Source organism: Gossypium hirsutum, chromosome A03, assembly GCF_007990345.1.
Source record: "Gossypium hirsutum isolate 1008001.06 chromosome A03, Gossypium_hirsutum_v2.1, whole genome shotgun sequence".
In the NCBI taxonomy this organism is placed as follows: Eukaryota; Viridiplantae; Streptophyta; class Magnoliopsida; order Malvales; family Malvaceae; genus Gossypium; species Gossypium hirsutum.
Window position 1 is genome coordinate 1,252,415 of NC_053426.1, and position 18,830 is coordinate 1,271,244.

Genomic DNA, 18,830 nt, shown 5'->3' on the forward strand with positions numbered 1-18,830 from the left:
ACTCAATAAGGATTCCAAGAATATAAAATGCACCACCTAATTATTTTTTTAAAATTTATGGTAAATTTATAAAGTTGGAATAGGGGATCCAGAAATCGCTCTGGCCCTATTTCACTAAAATTCAAATATCTTATAACATATAATTCCTTTACTTGTTTCATTTGTTTTATATGAAACTAGACATACTCGGCTTCAATTTCATATTTAATCCATCACCAAATTCAATTTCTATGATTTTTAGTAAATTTTCAAACTCATGTCAGTGTTGCTGCAATATTCTGTTTATGGCAAATTTCATCTTTTCATGAGTTTTTATGATCTAGATAACGTATTAAACTTCCATGACATCAAACATGATCTAACTTAGAATTTTCCATGACTTATCATTATTAAGCATTTTCTCAACCAAATCATGGCCATATCACAAAATTATTTACACAAAATAGGTGTATTGCTATACATGCCATACTTAAGTTTTACAAGCCGTTTACCAAAAAGAGTCTTTCGGATAGTGTGATCGAACCTTCGACCTGTCCTGATTCCTAAGCCGGCTTGTTCAAAACTACAGTGAATGAAAAGGAGGGAGTAAGCATAAATTCTTAGTAAGTCATATGCAAATAACAAGTAACATAACAATACAATTATACCAAACAACCTTAGCATGGTATCACCAAAACATATATCACATTTCTAAACATCATTAATCATCTTACCACCTTATCATTGTTGTATCTATTTTCAACCCGAAGGTTAAGTACATACCTGTCCAAAGTGTCCATTTCACAATACTTACCAATACGTCACCTACATCTTAAGTGTTCTTCCATTTCACTAGAAATTTTACCCGTTGAACACATCGGAATATAACTCGGATACATGGATAATTTGCACATAAGTGCCACATTTGTAGCCAAGCTACCATGTAACCCGCCCATAAGTGAACTCGGACTCAACTCAACAAGCTTGGGCGTTCGCATCCATACTACCATGTAACCCGCCCATAAGTGAACTCGGACTCAACTCAATAAGCTTGGGTGTTCGCATCCATAAGTGAACTCGGACTCAACTCAACGAGTTCGGATGCCTAGTTACATCTCACGAACTCGGGCTCAACTCAACGAGTTCAGACATTTCACATCCATAAGTGAACTCGGACTCAACTCAACGAGTTCGGATGTTCAACCATCCTAGTGACATGTCACTTGTATCCTAATCTATTCCTAAGGTTCAAACGGGATTTTCCTCGAACACATATCCTTGCCATCTTCCGTAAAATACCGAAACCAATACTCAGTAGCACTTTATATTTAACAAATAATACACTTAATTTGCATTTTATTTGAAAATAACCACAAAGCATATATTTCATGATAAAAATCAGCATATCATATATTTAACATCAATAACTTAAAAATAACAATTATGCTACCTTATTTACACATGAACTTACCTCGGTACAAAATTTTTAACAATCGAGCCTATTCCTCGTAAACTTTGTTTTTCCCTCAATCACGACTTGAATCTCGTTTCTCTTGATCTATAATACCAAATTAATCTTATTTAATACATACATTCATTAAAACAGTCCTTAATACGAAGTTTGGCAAAATTACCATTTTACTCCTAAACTTTTGCATAATTACACTTTTGCCCCTAGGCTCGGGAATTAAACTTCATCCATTATTATCATGTTTTATGACATTCTGATCATTTTCCCCTTCTATGGCAACATCAAATTCTCACTCTAACATGTATTTATGACTACTAAATATTTTTACCGATTAAGTCTTTTTACTCGTTTTTACTCAAAACCGAGTAGCACAAGTTGTCTAACAAAATTTAAAACCTCATATTCTATCATAAAACACCAAAATACACCAATTTCACCTATGGGTATTTTTCCAAATATGAACCATATGTTGAATTATTGTTAACATAAGCCAAATTGAGCTACCGGGATTTCAAAAACATAAAAATCATTAAAAACGGGGCTTGGAATCACTTACTATGAAGTTTGAAAGTTGAAGAAACCCCAGCTATGGAGGAGAGCAAAAATCGGCAGAACAATATGGAGAAGATGATCATTTTGGGTTATTTTTCCTATTTTTATTTCATTTAATATCCAAATGACCAAAATGCCCTTACTACTAAACTTTTCAAAAATTCCTTCCATGTCCTAATTTTTTCCATGAACTTAAAATTGGTCAAATTACCATTTAAGACCTCCTAATTAATATTTCAAAGCAATTTCATACTAAAAACTTCTAGAATGCAAGTTTTGCAACTTATTCGATTTAGTCCCTAACTTTAAATTAAACTCGTTATGCCAAAAATTTCTTCACGAAATTTTCACACCATTATGCAATCATATCATAAACCTCAAAATAATTATAAAATAATTATTTCTATCTCGAATTTGTGGTCACGAAACCACTATTCCGATTAGGCCTTAATTCGGGATATTACACACTGAGTGTATACTCAGAGTACGGTTTATTTCCGTGAGCAGGTTAGGTACAAAGTGACTAACGTCTCAGCATCCAAGCCAACTCCTGAACTCAAATACTTGGTGATGTATTGTATCCTTAGGAATGGCATGTACCTAAGTTTTCTTTGATGTTATTTTGATTATAAAAGATGTTAGTGAGGAATGTTAATTGCGAACTCATAGATGTAAAGTGAATGATATAACATAGTTCATTTTGAACTAATTTGAATGGTTCTTAAGTATAAATTTGAAGTTTCTTGTTTAATGTTGATAATACACTTATGTTGAATTGTTATACTAGTATAATAAATGTGTATTAGATATGTTTAAATCATTTTTAGGACTGGTTGAAATGTTGTATTTAAATTGCTTGTTATTAAAGGTTTGCAGGGTTGGTAACTTGAGCTATAAAGTTCATTTTGAGTCCACACGGCTTGTCACACGGGCGTGTGATCAGACCATGTGAGACACACGGCTTGCACACGGGCATGTTGATAGACCGTGTGTCCCCTGCATCCTTAAATGTGAAGCCAGGATAGTACACGGGGAAAAGACACGGCCGTGTATCTTGGCCGTGTGAAGGACACGGGTTTTAAGCATGGTCGTGAGTCAAAATTATATGAAAATGGCCTAAAAATGGTGAAAAATCAGATTACCACACGGCCTAGCCACATGGGCATGTGCCCAGGCCCGTGTGCTCCTCTGATGCCTAAGAATTTGCAAGTCAGATTTGCCCACGAGATGGCTACATGGCCATGGGAACCCCACGGGCTGGCCACACGGCCATGTCCCAGGCCACACGGGCATGTGCCCCTATCTTCAAGGAAAAATTTCCAAAGTTGCCAGTTTAGTTCCGAACCACTTCCAAAGAATGTATTGAGCCCCGTAGGTCAATATTAGGGACTTTATAGTGAAATTTGAAAAGAATTGATCTGGAATGCAAATTTATGACTCGATTTTGTATAAATGTTAGTGTATAAGTCCGGTAATGCCTCATAACCCTATTCCGGTGACAGATACGGGTTAGGGGTGTTACACGAAAAGTTATGAATAATTTTATATTCATTACAAAATTTATCAAAGCCAATATTTTCAAATTCTTTTTCATGGTCACTTCTTACAATTAAAATTAAATATCTCACTTGATTTTGAATCATTTTGTAAATATATATATTTATATTTTTTTTTCTAAAGCCTTATCTTCTCAATCATAATCCTAGTTGGTCCAAAAAGATTAAAGTGAATTAATTGTAATATTTTCTCATTAAGGGGGTAAATGCTGGCCACGAGTTTTAAAGCTGTTCTATACCCAAAGTAATAATCAAACCCTCAACCATTGGTTAAGATAGGAGAGACATTTGCTATCTCACCTAACTTCAGTTGTTATTTGGAAACTATATATTAACATATGCATCACATTTAAGAGACATCTTAGATAAGCCAACAACAAGATCTTTCTTAAGAAGTTTAAAAATGACACACATGCTAGCATGTTGTAATCATCTATGTCACAACCAACAAACATTTTCATTACTAATCATGAAACAAACATTAAAGGAATTCAAATCATCAAAATGCACCATAAAAATATTTCCTAACTTATGACCTACAACCTACAAATGAATTTTGTTATTTAATACTAATAATCTCACACCCATTAGATTCAAATATTGTTTTAAATACTTTGTTACAAAGTTGACTAAGATAAAAATAGTTATGCTTAAAGACGGTTGGTACCTACGGTTGTTGTTTTTAAATAACACAACACTTAATAAAAGTGTTTGACTACAATGGTCATTACAGCTTGGTACTGTAAAAATTATGCAAACAAAAACAAAAAGAACATCAAAGTTTTTTTACGTAGTTCGATTTCGTTTTGTCTACGGAGCTTAACTCATTGAGAAATTCAATTATATTGAATCCACAATACAAATGAATCACACTCTATCACTCCTCAAATATAGAGATCTTACATTTGTGCCTAAAGACTAAAACACTCACTTATAAATTCTCCCCTGAGAATTCATTAGTTTATCCTCCTCTTAATTTTTTTAATAATGTTACCAGGAAAAATTAATCGATAGGCCAAAAATGAACAAATCGAAAAATAAACAGATCAATTTTGAGCAAATAAAAAGTAAAAGAATTAAATCTACACAAATAAAAAAGTACAAGGACAATTCTCAAAATTTAACCTATATATAACTATTAATAAGGAAAAATATATATTAATGTATTATAGAAAAAAAACATATGTTTTATGGTTAAACTATTTAAGAGTTATGCATTTAAAAATTTAAAAATAGGTAACAAAAATTAAATTATAGCATAACAAGAAGAGATGAAGTGGAGATGGACATATTCAACATCCATGAAAGCTATATATTCGTAGTGGAGCAAGGCGAGTGGTGGAGCAAAACGTATTAACCATGAATCATTAGTAGATATAACAACATTAGCCCCTTTCTCGCTCCATTGTCGCCCTTAATTGAAATAGTTCAAAAAAAGGTAAAAAAAACTTCTCTAGTCCCTCTGAATATCAAAGCTGAGCAAGGTAGTCTCTTCAAAAAATTTTGAGCAATTTAATCTTTATCAATATATTTCAACTATGCATAATTTTGATCACTATAATAACAAATTTAACCCTCGATATTTACATATATTTTTTATTTTATCTTGATTCTATAAAACTTACAAATTTATCCTCAACATGAAAAATATTAATGCAATAATTAATTATCCTTACCTCAAAATTAATAAATATTAAATTACTACGATATTTTTTTTAAAGACCAATTTGCTAATATCAAAATTGAAAGATTAGAGAGATTTTTTTACTTTAAAAAAAACATCAAATATGAATGAAACTTGAACAAGCTCTTGAAATACTCATAATGATTAGAACCATTAACTTTGCTTAAAAGAAATTTTCAACAAGACAGTCAAAAAATCACAGAAATTACAGACATGATTTAATGTTCGAGGTGGAAGACGTATTCAGTTAGTCGCTGCAATTTGCCCGGGTCTAACTTCTGCTCCTTCACGATAGCCTGCTTCATCACGGTTATCATTCGAGAAGTAGGATCGACTGTCCAACCTTGTCCGAGTACATCTGCAAGTAACAACCAAGAAACAGCTAAAAACGAACCTCGAAATAGTCTATTCAAGGCTTGGAAAACCTTGTAATCCTTAAGTAACAAGCATCCCTAAACCCTAATGGAAGCTAAAACAACCCTGAAAAGAGTCAGAGGCTCGGAGAAACATTGCAGAATCTACAATCTGCTTTTGCAGATAAAACCAATAACCCACTTACACACATAAGCCATAACATTGTAATTAGTAACCCGTAAAACGTATAAGTTTATTGCTTTTCAATGGGAATTTAGTTTTTTGTACCCATTCTTGTTTCATAAAATCCAAGAACTAAAGACAATGTATTAGTAGTAATAGAGTCTCGAGTTTCATACATTATGCATGTACGGGGAGCACTTGAAAGGCAGAAGTTTTGAAGCCTAGAGACGTTGACTTCTCTTTTAAAGAAAAAAAACAAAACCGAGCTTGTACCTAAGGTAGTCTAGAGATGTCGACTTCGTAATATAATATCTTCTCTATTTTTCTTTCATTTTTTGGATAATTTGGATGTAGTATGGATGCTCGAATTTGAGCCAAGCTATCAATAGGCTACAACAGGGAATTCTTAGCACTAAACTACATCATAAGTCATCCTTCAGATATCACATGTTTATAGTACACCACAAAGATATACGGCGAATAAAAGAAGCTTATGCAATACATCTAAAAGTAGTAAAATAATAAGAAACTTCACAGCATAAACATAAATGTGCATGCTTACAATTCGAGGCATCTTCCTCACTCATTCCAAGAAATTGAGCTGCATCTTCGATGCTTATTGTCGAATAAGCAGATTGCAGCAGTTCAAACATCCTCTTAGTGTAAAGCTCTAAAAACAGAACCGAAAATAATCAAATCAACTGCTACATTACCTAAATCTTTAATGCACAACAATACATTCTATAATATAAAGTTAAAGATTTTACATGATTTTGCTCCTATTTCATGCCATAAAGTCCAAATTAACATATATAGGTTCGTCTTTTCAAACAAACGTATTTATTTCAGCATCTATCTAATTAATCAAATTAGTATGAAGACTATGATAGAGAAAGCTTTGCCTGAGAAAGCAGCAACAAGAACTTGTGTTTGTTGAGTCCAATCAAAACCACGAATAGCCTCGTAGACACCAGCATAGTCCCTTGTCCACAGCTTTTGACCTATTTTCCAGGCCGCAACCACCTCCGGTTGGCTCTCTTTGATTGCAGGAGGTATTGATTTCCAGAGAAACCTTGCACTATTACTGTAAAAAAAAAAAACAAATCCCATCCAAGTATCAAATCCTACACCGAGTTCATACAATCTTGAAAACCATAATAACCCAAACCCAAAACCATCCAAATTCGAAACTGACTTAACCTAAGAAGAAACAAACTCAAGACCAGAATAACACAAAAGTTGTAAAACTCGAAATGATTCGACCCATTTAAATAAAAGCAACAAAGAACCTTTACACTATTACCGGAAAACCATACCCATCCAAGTATCAAATCCTATTTGAAAACCAACCGACTCGAACCCAAAATAACACGAATCCGAAATGGATTTAATCTAAACAAACAAACAAACAAACAAAAAAAAACCCAAAATCAAAACAACCCGAAAATTATAAAACTCGAATTGACGCAACCCATAGCTCCAAATTAACATTTTTTGAAGAAACTAAAGTCATATAAAGATGTAAACCCCAAAATTCTAAAATTCATTAATTAAACAAACAAAAGAAAGATAAAAGGGTTTTTACATATCATCGATGTAGATGTGACCCAGAAGATGAATTGCGAAAGGCCATTCGTCTCGAAAAGGAACGCCCTCGGCTGCTACCTGTTTCAATCATCATTTTTTTTAAACAACGCTTTTAGTTTATAAATTCGATCTAAGATTTTGAAACCCAAAAACAGAAAAATTACCTGAAGCATGAGATTATCGCATATATCAGCGATCTTATTGAAGGATTTAGAGGCCAACGCTTCATTGAGAACACTAAAATCCATCTCTCTTTTCTTCGCTGCTATTACTGAAGTTTTTTTTATTTTTTGAATCCTTTCCTCGTGTATATATATGGATTGGATGGGCCGAAAGATCTACTAATACGCATTTGGAGTTGAAAGGCCCAATTCTTTATCCAATTATCGAAATTTAAAAGAAAATGAGAACATAATCCGTTTGTAATATATTATGTTGTTTTATTTTTATATATTATATAATTTATAATAAAAAAATTAAATATATAATAATATATATAATACTATTATTTAAATATTAGAAAATATGTTAATTGCTTTATCTAAAATTTTAATAAGTGAATCGATTCACTCTTAACTCGATTGCAATTGGCATTGTTTAAATATACAAATAAAATTATGGTTTTTTCCCTATATTGCATTTTATTTAAGAAATTAATTTTTTATTTTATCTTTCTACTATTATTAATGGTATTCTTTAATTGAGTTGATTTTTTTTCTAATATACATTGTTTTTTAGAAAAAAGAAGCTCGAAAGTAAAAAAAAAAAAAGATGTGATTTAAAAAAATGAAATTATAATTATCAAAATAATTATTTTAGATTAATTTATCATTTTAAAAAATCAATTCAGTCTCATTTTTTTATATAAAAAAATTAGTAATACTAGGAAGACCAAATTATAATTATTATATCAAAGTATAGGGATTAAATCTTCAAGTTTAGTATAATATAGGGATGAAAACCAGAATTTTACCAAATTATATCAAAGGCCGGTCATGCCATGTCATCAAACGGTCGTTATCAACATAAAAAGGAAAAAAGGGCGGGAAATCTATTAAACAAATAGAAATTTGAAGGACTCTAGCTTTCCTAACCGTTCATATTTTTGGCCTGTCGAATTCCCGTGACTCCACCTTGGGTTGGCGAAATCCGACCGACATCCCGATGGATACCACCGCTGTCTCCGCCATAGTAACAAATGACTCATATACCCTTTTTGAAGATTTAAAAATCTCCCACTCCCATTATAAGTATAAGGCTCACCTCTATTCCTTTGAATAACTACATCAATGAGTAAATGATGGAAAAAACAATAATGCATAGTGTGGATTCAATTATTTGTGTTCATACAACTTACTCTTTTTTAATTATTATTTAAGTATAATAGGTTCAAATAATATCTGAATTTAAATTTTTTAATTATTATCTATGATGTATTTAAAGTAAATATAAATATTAATTTTTAAATATTGATTATCTAAATGTGCTTCTTCTTCTTTTATGCGAATACAAATTCAAGTTCAGATATTCGAATTTTTATCTGCTTGACTTTTTAATATTTTTATTTTTTTTAAACTTATTAAATGCATATAACAAAATGTATGATTTAAATTTCGCTAAATTTCGCAAACATTCAATCCACCACCTGAAGTGACTTAATTTTGGATTGAGTCAATTAGCCATTCCTTATCATGCATAATATCCCTTTTTATTCTAGTTTTTTCTTTCCCACTAAGGGAAACTAATCAAGCTACATAAAAATTGAGTCTACAACTAAAGCTATTAAACTATTAATAAATTTACATTTTAATTGCTCGATTTTAAAAAAAATATAAAAAAATCACTAAACTATTTGAAAATTTTCATTTAAGCCATTAAACTATTAAAATCACTAAAATATGACATTCTTTATTCGTACCACCTACACCAATTAAAAACACTCCTCTTTTATAGTTCAGCTTTTCTTTCATTAAACAATTTTAAACATCACAAATCTATAAATCAAAATCCAAACAGTTTTTTTCTTTGATCGCCGACACTAACCGTCAGATCAATTTGGATCTAAAGTATGTTTTGGTACTTGTTTATAGATATTGACATAGTACCAGTCATCAAATCATCTCTTGAAACTCACTAAATAACTCTAAAAAAAACTTAACAATCTAATGACTTAAATTAACTTTTAAATAGTTCAAAAAACATTTTATATTTTTTTTAAAGTTGAGTTACTAAATCGTAAACTTTTAGCAAACTTAGGTCTAGCTTACCATTAAAATTATGTTCGTATGCAAAAAAACTACATTTGCATACAAAATTCTTTGGAAAATTACAACCTTTTCTGCATTTTTTTTGAGCTCTATATTACAAATCTATTGGCAACCTATACAAAAATACCCACCCCAAATTCATCCCTTACCATCGTAAGTTCGATAAAAGAAACGAGCAACCATCAAACCTCAGTTTTCGGCATGCAAAATATGTCGACCCCATTCATCGGAATCTTGCAAAAAGGAGCATAACTTTTATAGTTTCTAGTTATTAAACAATTCATTGCTAGGGATGGACAAGGTGTGGGTGTGGTGAGTTACTACTAGTACTTGCCTGTTGCCCGAAACTCGAAGTAGGACGAAGCAGTTCCGCCTGTGGGAACGAGCCATTGGATGGCACATCCAATAGCAAATCTTGGTCTGAACATTCATCGACAAAATGGAGCGAATCCAGCACGGGAGAGCTACCATCAGGAGGCAAAGCAAACAGGCTTCTCGGGCTAAAGCAAGAACTCTCATTGTCTATGAGTTCTTTTTCGTGTGTGGCTTTCATGATCACTCGTTTCGGACTCATTAAAGTCCTTGCTTCTGGAAAACGAAAAACGCAATTTTTCTTAAGCAAAATGCCATTGTTAACCCGTAACACTTGAGCAATTCCAGCAGAGAAAAGTTTTGAACCTGGAATTTGACCATCCAGTGATCTTTTCACAGTTGCTGAATTATTCGAAGGAACGACCCTTGGTCCTCTAGTAATAACAGACCGTCCAACACTACTACATTTCTGCACCAAAAGAAATGTTTTTAGGCCTTTAGTGAGCACGACAAGAAGTTCATGTCATGGTGTCACCATTAAAGAAAACCAATTCAAACCTTAAGTCCATGATGGCCTTCCACCCAGTGCGATTTCGTCAAATTGATTAATGCAAGTCTTTTTAAAGTCTTACAATCTTCAGCATTTACCCCGGGAACGGAGATGTTAAAGACCCCTTCCTCAAGCAGTTGCTGAAAATAACACAAGTTATCCTCGAATTGAGGACTTTCAAACATGCTTTTGAGGCTGCAGGCACGAAGAAAATTATCAGTGATTCCGATTCCGACATCATGTTTCAACCATTACTGGTTTCTGCCCATGAGATACTATCGAAATAAAAACGGTATTATTATCAGTAAATGCATCCCATTACAGACAAAACACGAAAGCGAAAGATGTTATTTTCCCTCTCCTGATAAAAGAAATGAAAAAGGGTACCTCTCGGGGAGTTTTGCAATGTCAAGCGGAGGTAGATACTGCAGTAAGTGCTGCTGCTCGTCTTTTGTTAAATGCTTCACAAACTCCTCAAAATTGATAATATCCTGCACCAAAAAAAATAATCATCGCATAAATGAGAAAAGAATATGTGCAGTCACGTACATTATCATGGTAACTCAACCCTTTCTTAATCAGGGGACTTACACTCAAATCTATGTTACAAAGCGGCAAATTACAACTTTCCAGTATTAGCAATTTTTCATGTTGAGCCTTGTCTCTGCCAAATGTTATAAAGGAAAAAAGAAAAGACATATTAATCAACATGAAAGCACCATTCTGCCATATCTCCTCGGAGCTTTTGAGATAAGTTACATGCTTTGCATTGCTATAAGAAATGTATTGTTCCGATAAATGCATTTATATCTTAAGCTTTCTGAGTGACATCGATAAATACCATAACAAAAGTAAAAGATTTACCTCTTAAGTTGCTCATGCTGCATCCCTTGTCCAGCAGGGTTCTTAGCCTTTTCAATTCCATGTCCCAAATATTTGACGCCCTTGCTATCATTATACGCAAGGAAGCTTGATGAATGCGAATAAGCCTCGTTCATTGAATATTGTTTGTTTTCAAAAGAGAGGGAGCTAGCTTCTGATTCCTCTTCTCGAGCTATTGAGCTCGGATGTTTGATCAGAATGCCTCCATGTCCAATCTCGACAGAAACCATGGGAGTTTCACTCTCAAGAAGCAAATCATCATCGGAAGATACAGAGAAATATGAAGACTGCTGTTCATGTAAAATAGTACATAAATCTTTCGTAAGTTTCTCAACTGGTGACGGCTTTGGACGATTTACACATGTTCTTTTCTTAGAAGGTACCATTGAGTCCCATACATTAGATTGAGAAGGCCCTGGAAAAAGATAAACAAGAAGACAACTTATATCAGTATTTCAGATCATTATAATGCTAATATGCAACTAACGAAGGAACGCTGATGGCATTGTGTCAAACCTGTCAAGTCACTAACATCTGCACTGCCAAATTGAGCACAGCTTTCAGAATTAGAAATGGCTGAACCAGAACTTGATCTATTACTAGTATCCTCATCCACAAATTTACGGAAACCGAGGTTGTAATCAGGGGAAACAATGGCTATATCATGATTTGGCTTTCTTTTTGCTTCTCTGTCCTTATTTATAGATATGCTCTTCACTCTAGAAGCTCTAAGATCCTCAGGTTCAGCCCGAGCATGAAGTGGGGTATATTTTGCAAGTGTCCCTTTAGTCCTCCACCGTGATCCACATGCATTACACAATACCGGTTTCTCAGGAGGTCCATTGCGCCAAAGAGGAGTACCTATCACATTGCATTGTTGTCAATAAGTATAGAATGATCAACGACAAATAGATATGCTTATGGCTCTTGTTGATATTTGAAAACTCCATTTTAGAACATAATGATGGATGCAATTCGTTAAAAGAAATTCGGGATTGATGATCTTGTCTACACCAAGGCAAACAAGGACAATTGGCCCTTCCCTTAACACTTTTACTTGAAACAATTTAACATCCAATGGCAATCAGTGACCAGCAAAATAAGTTCTGTTGCAATATGTGGCTTAAGTGCCTTAGGTTAGTGGTTCAGGTCTCCCCACACGCAGGTGACCTCCATTATTAATACTAAACACTATACTAGCACCTCTCCTCTGAGTCTTCCAATTCATATCTCCACCAACCGAAGCACTCCCAGCTCTGTGAACCAAGCCTCTTAGGGCACACTGGCTCTTACCAGAGTACAGGAGAAACCCCCCCCCCAACACACACACAAAGGGACAATGCCTTCCATTGTTGGGGACTCGACCAGCTGCCTGGTAGACAACACTTCAAAGACTTCTCCCAAAGGAGTCGGCCCCCTCAACAAGGTTGAACTGCTTAAAGGCTAAAGATTTTACACAATTAACTTCAAAATGCAAAAGAATGTTATTTCAAATTAGAATTGGAGTCCATTGGAGGTTTAGAACAGACATGTGAAAATTTTTCTTCTTTAACATTGACATTATTTAAGAGAAAATGAATAAGAAATCAATGGCAAGTGCAGCCCTAAAGGATCAAAAAAATTGATAGTGCAAGAAAATAACATTCCATTCAATTGAATAAAAGGAAAACTAATGTTTGACTTGATATTAAAGCTTATAAACATCAATGGAGAAATGGGAAAACCAATACCAATCAAATTTTGAATATAAATTCAACAAAATAGAGAATTCAAACTCATTTTATACACTGGGAATTTGAACAACAGTCAAAGAAGACTAACCCCAATTGATATAAGGCTTAGAAAATGCGATTGACAGAAACAATTCAATTCAATACCAAAACCCCAAGTTAAAAATGTCCTAAATTCATATACAAACAGAATTAACACAAAGAACATAATATATTCTAAAATTCATTATCTTTGTTCATATAATCTTTCTACATACAATTAATTCCCCCTTCCAAATTCCAATGATAAAATTATTCATCCAAGCATATATATAAAATCATACACCAAAAAAGACATTTACATATATCCCAGAACTCAAAATTCACTCTTTTTTTCATTTCTAAAGATTTATATAAAAAAAAGAGGTTAAACTGGAGAAACAAGAACTCACTTGTAACTCCACAGTGATAGCAAGGACCTTGCTTTCCCATATCTTTTCTCTTTTGCTCAAGGGAAAAAATATATATTAAAAAGGAAAAAAAAGTCTTTATTGACCCAAAAAAAACTTGGTAGTAAAAATTGAAAAAAAGTTTTTTGTTGTATAAATTTGATTGATTTCTTCAAGCTTTATATAACATATTCAACTGGGTATTAAAGGTTTTTTTTTTCTTTTCTGCAACAACCCAGAAAGCTAAATTAGCTTACAGAACAAAGCAAAAGCCAAAAAAAAAATTTTGAAAAATACCCAGAAAAAGCTTGTATGTCCTTTTTATCAGTCCAATAAACAAATACATACATATATATATAAATTAAAACAAGCCAAAAAATTTAAAACCCAAGAAGAAATTAAAGATTTTAGAGATGGGTATTTCAGCTTTGAATTTATACAATCCAATGGAGAGAAAATTTATAATAAAAAAAAAGGACTAATTGAAAGGAATCTAATAAATGGCTATGAAAAGAGGAAGGTTAAATGGGAAAAGAGGATGAAAAAGAAAAGAAATGAAAAAAGAGATAGCAATGTTAAGTGTGTTTTATGTGCATTATATATATATATAAACCCCTTATTCTCTTTCTAGTTTTCATATCAAAGATTAAAAATAAATATTTATTTTGCATTTTTTTTTAATTTATGATTGTATTTGTTATCACAAATGTAGGTAAATTAATTTTATCTTCAAAATATAAATAAAAGATTAAAATTTTTTAATGAGATCACCTTTTAATTTTTTTATTGATTTGATGCTTTAATTTATTAATAATAAAAGAAATGAATATAAAAACCTCAAAAATGATAAGATAGTGAGAGAATAATAGAATATATTGGTAATGTGCTGTTGAATAGACTTTTTAGCTTTGTTGATATATAATAAAAATTATAAAAAATTATTACCAGAAAAATTAAAAATAGTCATGCGTGGGTCCACGTAAAAGGGTCACCCAATCACGTCTGTATTTCTGTTTTAGTCACCCCAACTTTAAATTTTTTCAATTTAGGCATTAAACTTTGCATTTGTTCCTGTTTTAGTCATCCACCATTAAAATTATATAATAACATATTTAGTCCTCAATACTTATAAATTCTTTCTATTTGATCCTAATTCTAAATAATACAATAAATTTAATTCTTCATGTTTACAAATTTTATCAATTTGATCCCTAAACTTCCTAACCAAGCTTTCAACTTTCAAAATAGAGGCATTCCATGTTTATAAATTTGTAAAACCTTAAAAAGAAAAGAAAAAAAATTCTCCAATTTTGCGCTATTGAAAAAAAATTCTTTTGATTCGAGGATTATCATCACATATATGGATAGTGAAAATTTACTTTTTGTTTAAGTGAAGTTTTAAAAAGATACCATATGTTTAATTTACTTTTTATTTTTTTATTTTATTACATATATATTTATATAATTATCTTTTTTATTGAATTATTTAGAATTAGGATCAAATTGATAGAATATATAAATATTTAGGACTAAATATGCTATTATATGAGTTAAAAAAAGGCTTTTCGTTATCAATTTAAGGATGGGCAACCAAAAAATGAACAAATACAAAGTTTAATGTCTAAATTAAAATTTTTTCAAAGTTGAGTGACCAAAACAGGAATATGAGCATAGTTAGTGACCATTTTACTGTTTACCCAAAAAAGTCATAACTGTTGTTGGTTCTTAAGTGGCTTGGCTGGCTCTTTTTATGGCTTACCCACTTATTATTTATTTATTTATTTATATTTGTATATGTTGTAACACAATTTAATTTTAATTTTAATTTTTTAATAATATTTTTTTTGTTATTAAAAGCTTTTTTTAAATTAATTAACAGTCTATTATTGGCTTGCTATTAATAATATACATTTGGTCTATACGTTTTCAATATAATTACTTTTTAGTCAGAGATGTAAATTTGCACTTTAAAAATTTTCAAACAATTATTCCGTGTGTTGGTTTGATGGTTAGGGTGTTTAGTGTCTCAAGTATGGTCAGGATTTGATTTGCGCTAATTACATTATTGTTAGTACTTTACCTTACTCTTGTAATTCAATTACAATAAATTTATCAAATAAGGTTAAAAATATTATTTACTAAAAAAATCTATCCATTCAATTTTTTTATCTATATTAATAAATAACTATCATTCATCTAAAAAAATTATTTTCAATTAAACCTTAATTTAGTTGGTATCATTATTATTACAACAACTAAAATTATGTTTTTTCCCCTAATTTAAAATTTGATTAAATTTTAATTTAATTTCAAAATATAATTATTTTTATAAACAAAATAAATTTAATTAAAAAGTATAAAAATACATAAAATCAAATTATAAATTAGTGTTTTTTTAATGGTTAATTATTTATATGAATTTTAATTTTGTGTAATTTTATATATGAAATTTTAATCTGATCCAATTCTTACAAATTATTAACACTGTTTTTGATATAGCATTATTTTATATTTATATATTACATACATAAATAATTATATTTATCTAATATAAAAATAAATTTATATATTTATTTCTTTAAATATGTATGATTGAATCAAAATTAAAGTTTTGTGTATACGTTTGAAGCACAATCAAAATTTTAAGTGTATAACTACACCAAATCAAAATTCATGTATCAAATTGCACATTAAATTTTAAAATTTATTCCTTTAAAAATAATAATTTTAATAAGCCTTATAATTTAATTGATAAATACATAGAACAGTCTATATATATATATATAAGTATGTTTGTAATTATTAGAGAGAAATATTTTGATGAAAATTAACAATATTTAATTTATAATATATAACATAAAAAATGAGATTTTTTTTTATTTAAGAAAATGAGAGTTAGTAAAGGACAGTTGGTGGGATCTCAAATGTGATGTTTTTTTAGCTAAATTATTTGAAAAAAACAAGTCTAGATTAGGTTAGATGTATGAAGCAACATATTTTATAGTTTATTGGCACCATATCCCTTAATTTCCTCATCTTGTTTTTTATGTTTTATTTTTAACTTTTTTATTTTATTTTTTTAATGTAAGATGTTAGTTTCTACATAATAAATGTAAAAAAGTGGTCTAGATTTTTGGGTGATTGAACATGGTCTCCACAATTTTATTTTTTTTTGGTGTTTTCTCTTTTTATAATGCAATCTTTATATATAATAAAATATTAAATCCTTTTACCCTCCCATGAATTCATGGACCAACTCTATGTAGGAGCCAATGAAAGGATTTAAGAACATTAAATTTCAATTGGACAAGGCCATCATGCCCTTTCATTTGATACTAGTAAGTAATTTCTCTCTTATAAAATGTGCAAAATCTTTTTTATATTGTTATGAATTGTCAATAAATTCCTCAAATTTTAATTAATTAAATTAAAGATGTTACAAGCTACAATAAAAAATACAAATCATGTTTTTAAGAGATAATAAGGTAGCGAATTGATTGATAAAATGGGGTTAACCCATTCAAGATATTGGATTTTGGAAAATTCCTTTTATTTTAAAAATAATAATTGCGTGTTAAAGCACATTCGAACTTACAATTTTTAAAACGTTGCAACCAACTAAATTGGTATTTAGGAGGGGTAAACTATTCAATTGATCACTCAATTTTTAGTGCGCTTTCATTTTGGTCACCTCTAAAAGTTATTCTTGCAATTTTTGTCACTGTCATTAGAGAATGCTTTCATTTTAGTTGCCAAAACATTAAATCCTAATGGCGGTTAACTAAACACACCATATAAAAAAGTCATTATGGATTTAATGCTTGAGTGACTAAAATGAAAGCATTGTCATTAGGGATTTAATACTTGGTAACTAAAATGAAAGCATTCTTTAACAACAATGACGAAATTGCAAAAAAATAATAATAATAAGTGACCAAAATAAAAGCACCTTAAAAATTAGATGATCAACCAAGTAATATTAGGATGGTTTCAAGCTATTGCTTGTAATGGTCATTTATGACCATATGTTTATTTATTATTGTCATTTGAGTGAATCATACTTGTAGAAACAAATGGGTACTTACTTTGTAAAGTAGAAATTGTGGTTGCAATAATGCTTGGAACTGTGGCCACAATTTCAACCACAAAACAAAAAGTGCGAAAACAATAAAGAAGAACACCAAGATTGTTTATGCCAAATATATGAAAATATTTAACATTAGGTTTCTTATCATGCCATTCATATAGAGTTGAGCAGGTCTTTGGTCTTAAGTGGACTTTGTTGATGACATAGGCAACAGTATAAACTGCTTCAACACAAAACCTGTGAGCTATTCCTTTACTATTCAACATTACTCAAGCCATCTCCTGTATGATTCTATTTTTCCTTTCTACCACTTCATTTTGTTGATGAGTCTTGGCAATAGAGAATTCATGAGCAATGTCTTCCTTATAAAAAAACTTAACAAATTCTTGATTTTCAAACTCCTTGCTATGATCACTCATAATCCTAACAATAGCTCCAATGGTTCTCTCTTTCTCGATCATGAGGCTTTTGCAGATTTCTTAAATTCTCTAAAGGTGTCTAATTTTTCCTTCAAGAATCTCACCCAAGTGTAACGAGAGAAATCATCTACACATATCAACACATATTTATTACCTCCAATACTCTTAATTTGCGTTGGTCTAAAAAGATCTATGTGAAAAAACTAAAAGTGGGGCTATGGTTTGAATATGTGCCAATAGTTTGTGAGACTCTCTATGCTGCTTCCCTTTGAGACAATCTCCACATACTTTACGAATTGTTCCTTCTAGTTTTGGCAAGCCCCGAACTGCATCATATCGAACCAATCTTTGTAGTCCTTGATATTGAATATATTCCAACTTCTCATGCCACAGCTCTAGATCAAACACTCTTGCCTTTTTTGCACTTGGAAGGCAAAGGGACTGTAACACCCTGAACCCGTATCCGACGTCGAAACAGGGTTTCGGGGCATTACTAGAATTTGCAGATCACCTAAGAAAAAATTCAATTAAATACTTACCGATTCAATGTATCATATAAATAAATATATTACCATTCAATCAATAGCTTGGCACTTGTAGAAGCATCAAACAGAGACATTGTTAGTATACCAGTACATATTTCATATAAACTCAACATTGATATACTTATTTTCTCGACATGTTACACTTGAGTTTAATAATTGTCTTTACCTACATAATTTTCTTGTATCAACATATCAAAGATAATCATATATGTACATATCATGAAACATATCATTATCTTATCGT

The 18,830-nt window shown here is 31.1% G+C and overlaps 2 protein-coding genes across 2 annotated transcripts; both read right to left on the minus strand.

Moving 5' to 3' along the window:
* Window positions 1–5,374: 5,374 nt before the first annotated feature.
* On the minus strand, window positions 5,375–7,735 carry LOC107940975 (COP9 signalosome complex subunit 8). Its single transcript, XM_016874452.2, has 5 exons — window positions 7,531–7,735; window positions 7,365–7,444; window positions 6,682–6,863; window positions 6,342–6,449; window positions 5,375–5,600 (listed from the first exon to the last, which is right to left on the minus strand). Exons 1-5 carry the CDS (start codon window positions 7,612–7,614, stop codon window positions 5,461–5,463), a joined length of 594 nt encoding a protein of 197 aa, XP_016729941.1. The 5' UTR covers window positions 7,615–7,735; the 3' UTR covers window positions 5,375–5,460.
* Window positions 7,736–9,517: 1,782 nt separating this feature from the next.
* LOC107940981 (GATA transcription factor 26) lies at window positions 9,518–14,116 on the minus strand. Its single transcript, XM_016874459.2, has 8 exons — window positions 13,539–14,116; window positions 11,894–12,238; window positions 11,360–11,792; window positions 11,087–11,159; window positions 10,883–10,986; window positions 10,504–10,690; window positions 10,312–10,414; window positions 9,518–10,221 (listed from the first exon to the last, which is right to left on the minus strand). Exons 1-8 carry the CDS (start codon window positions 13,576–13,578, stop codon window positions 9,920–9,922), a joined length of 1,587 nt encoding a protein of 528 aa, XP_016729948.1. The 5' UTR covers window positions 13,579–14,116; the 3' UTR covers window positions 9,518–9,919.
* Window positions 14,117–18,830: the final 4,714 nt, after the last annotated feature.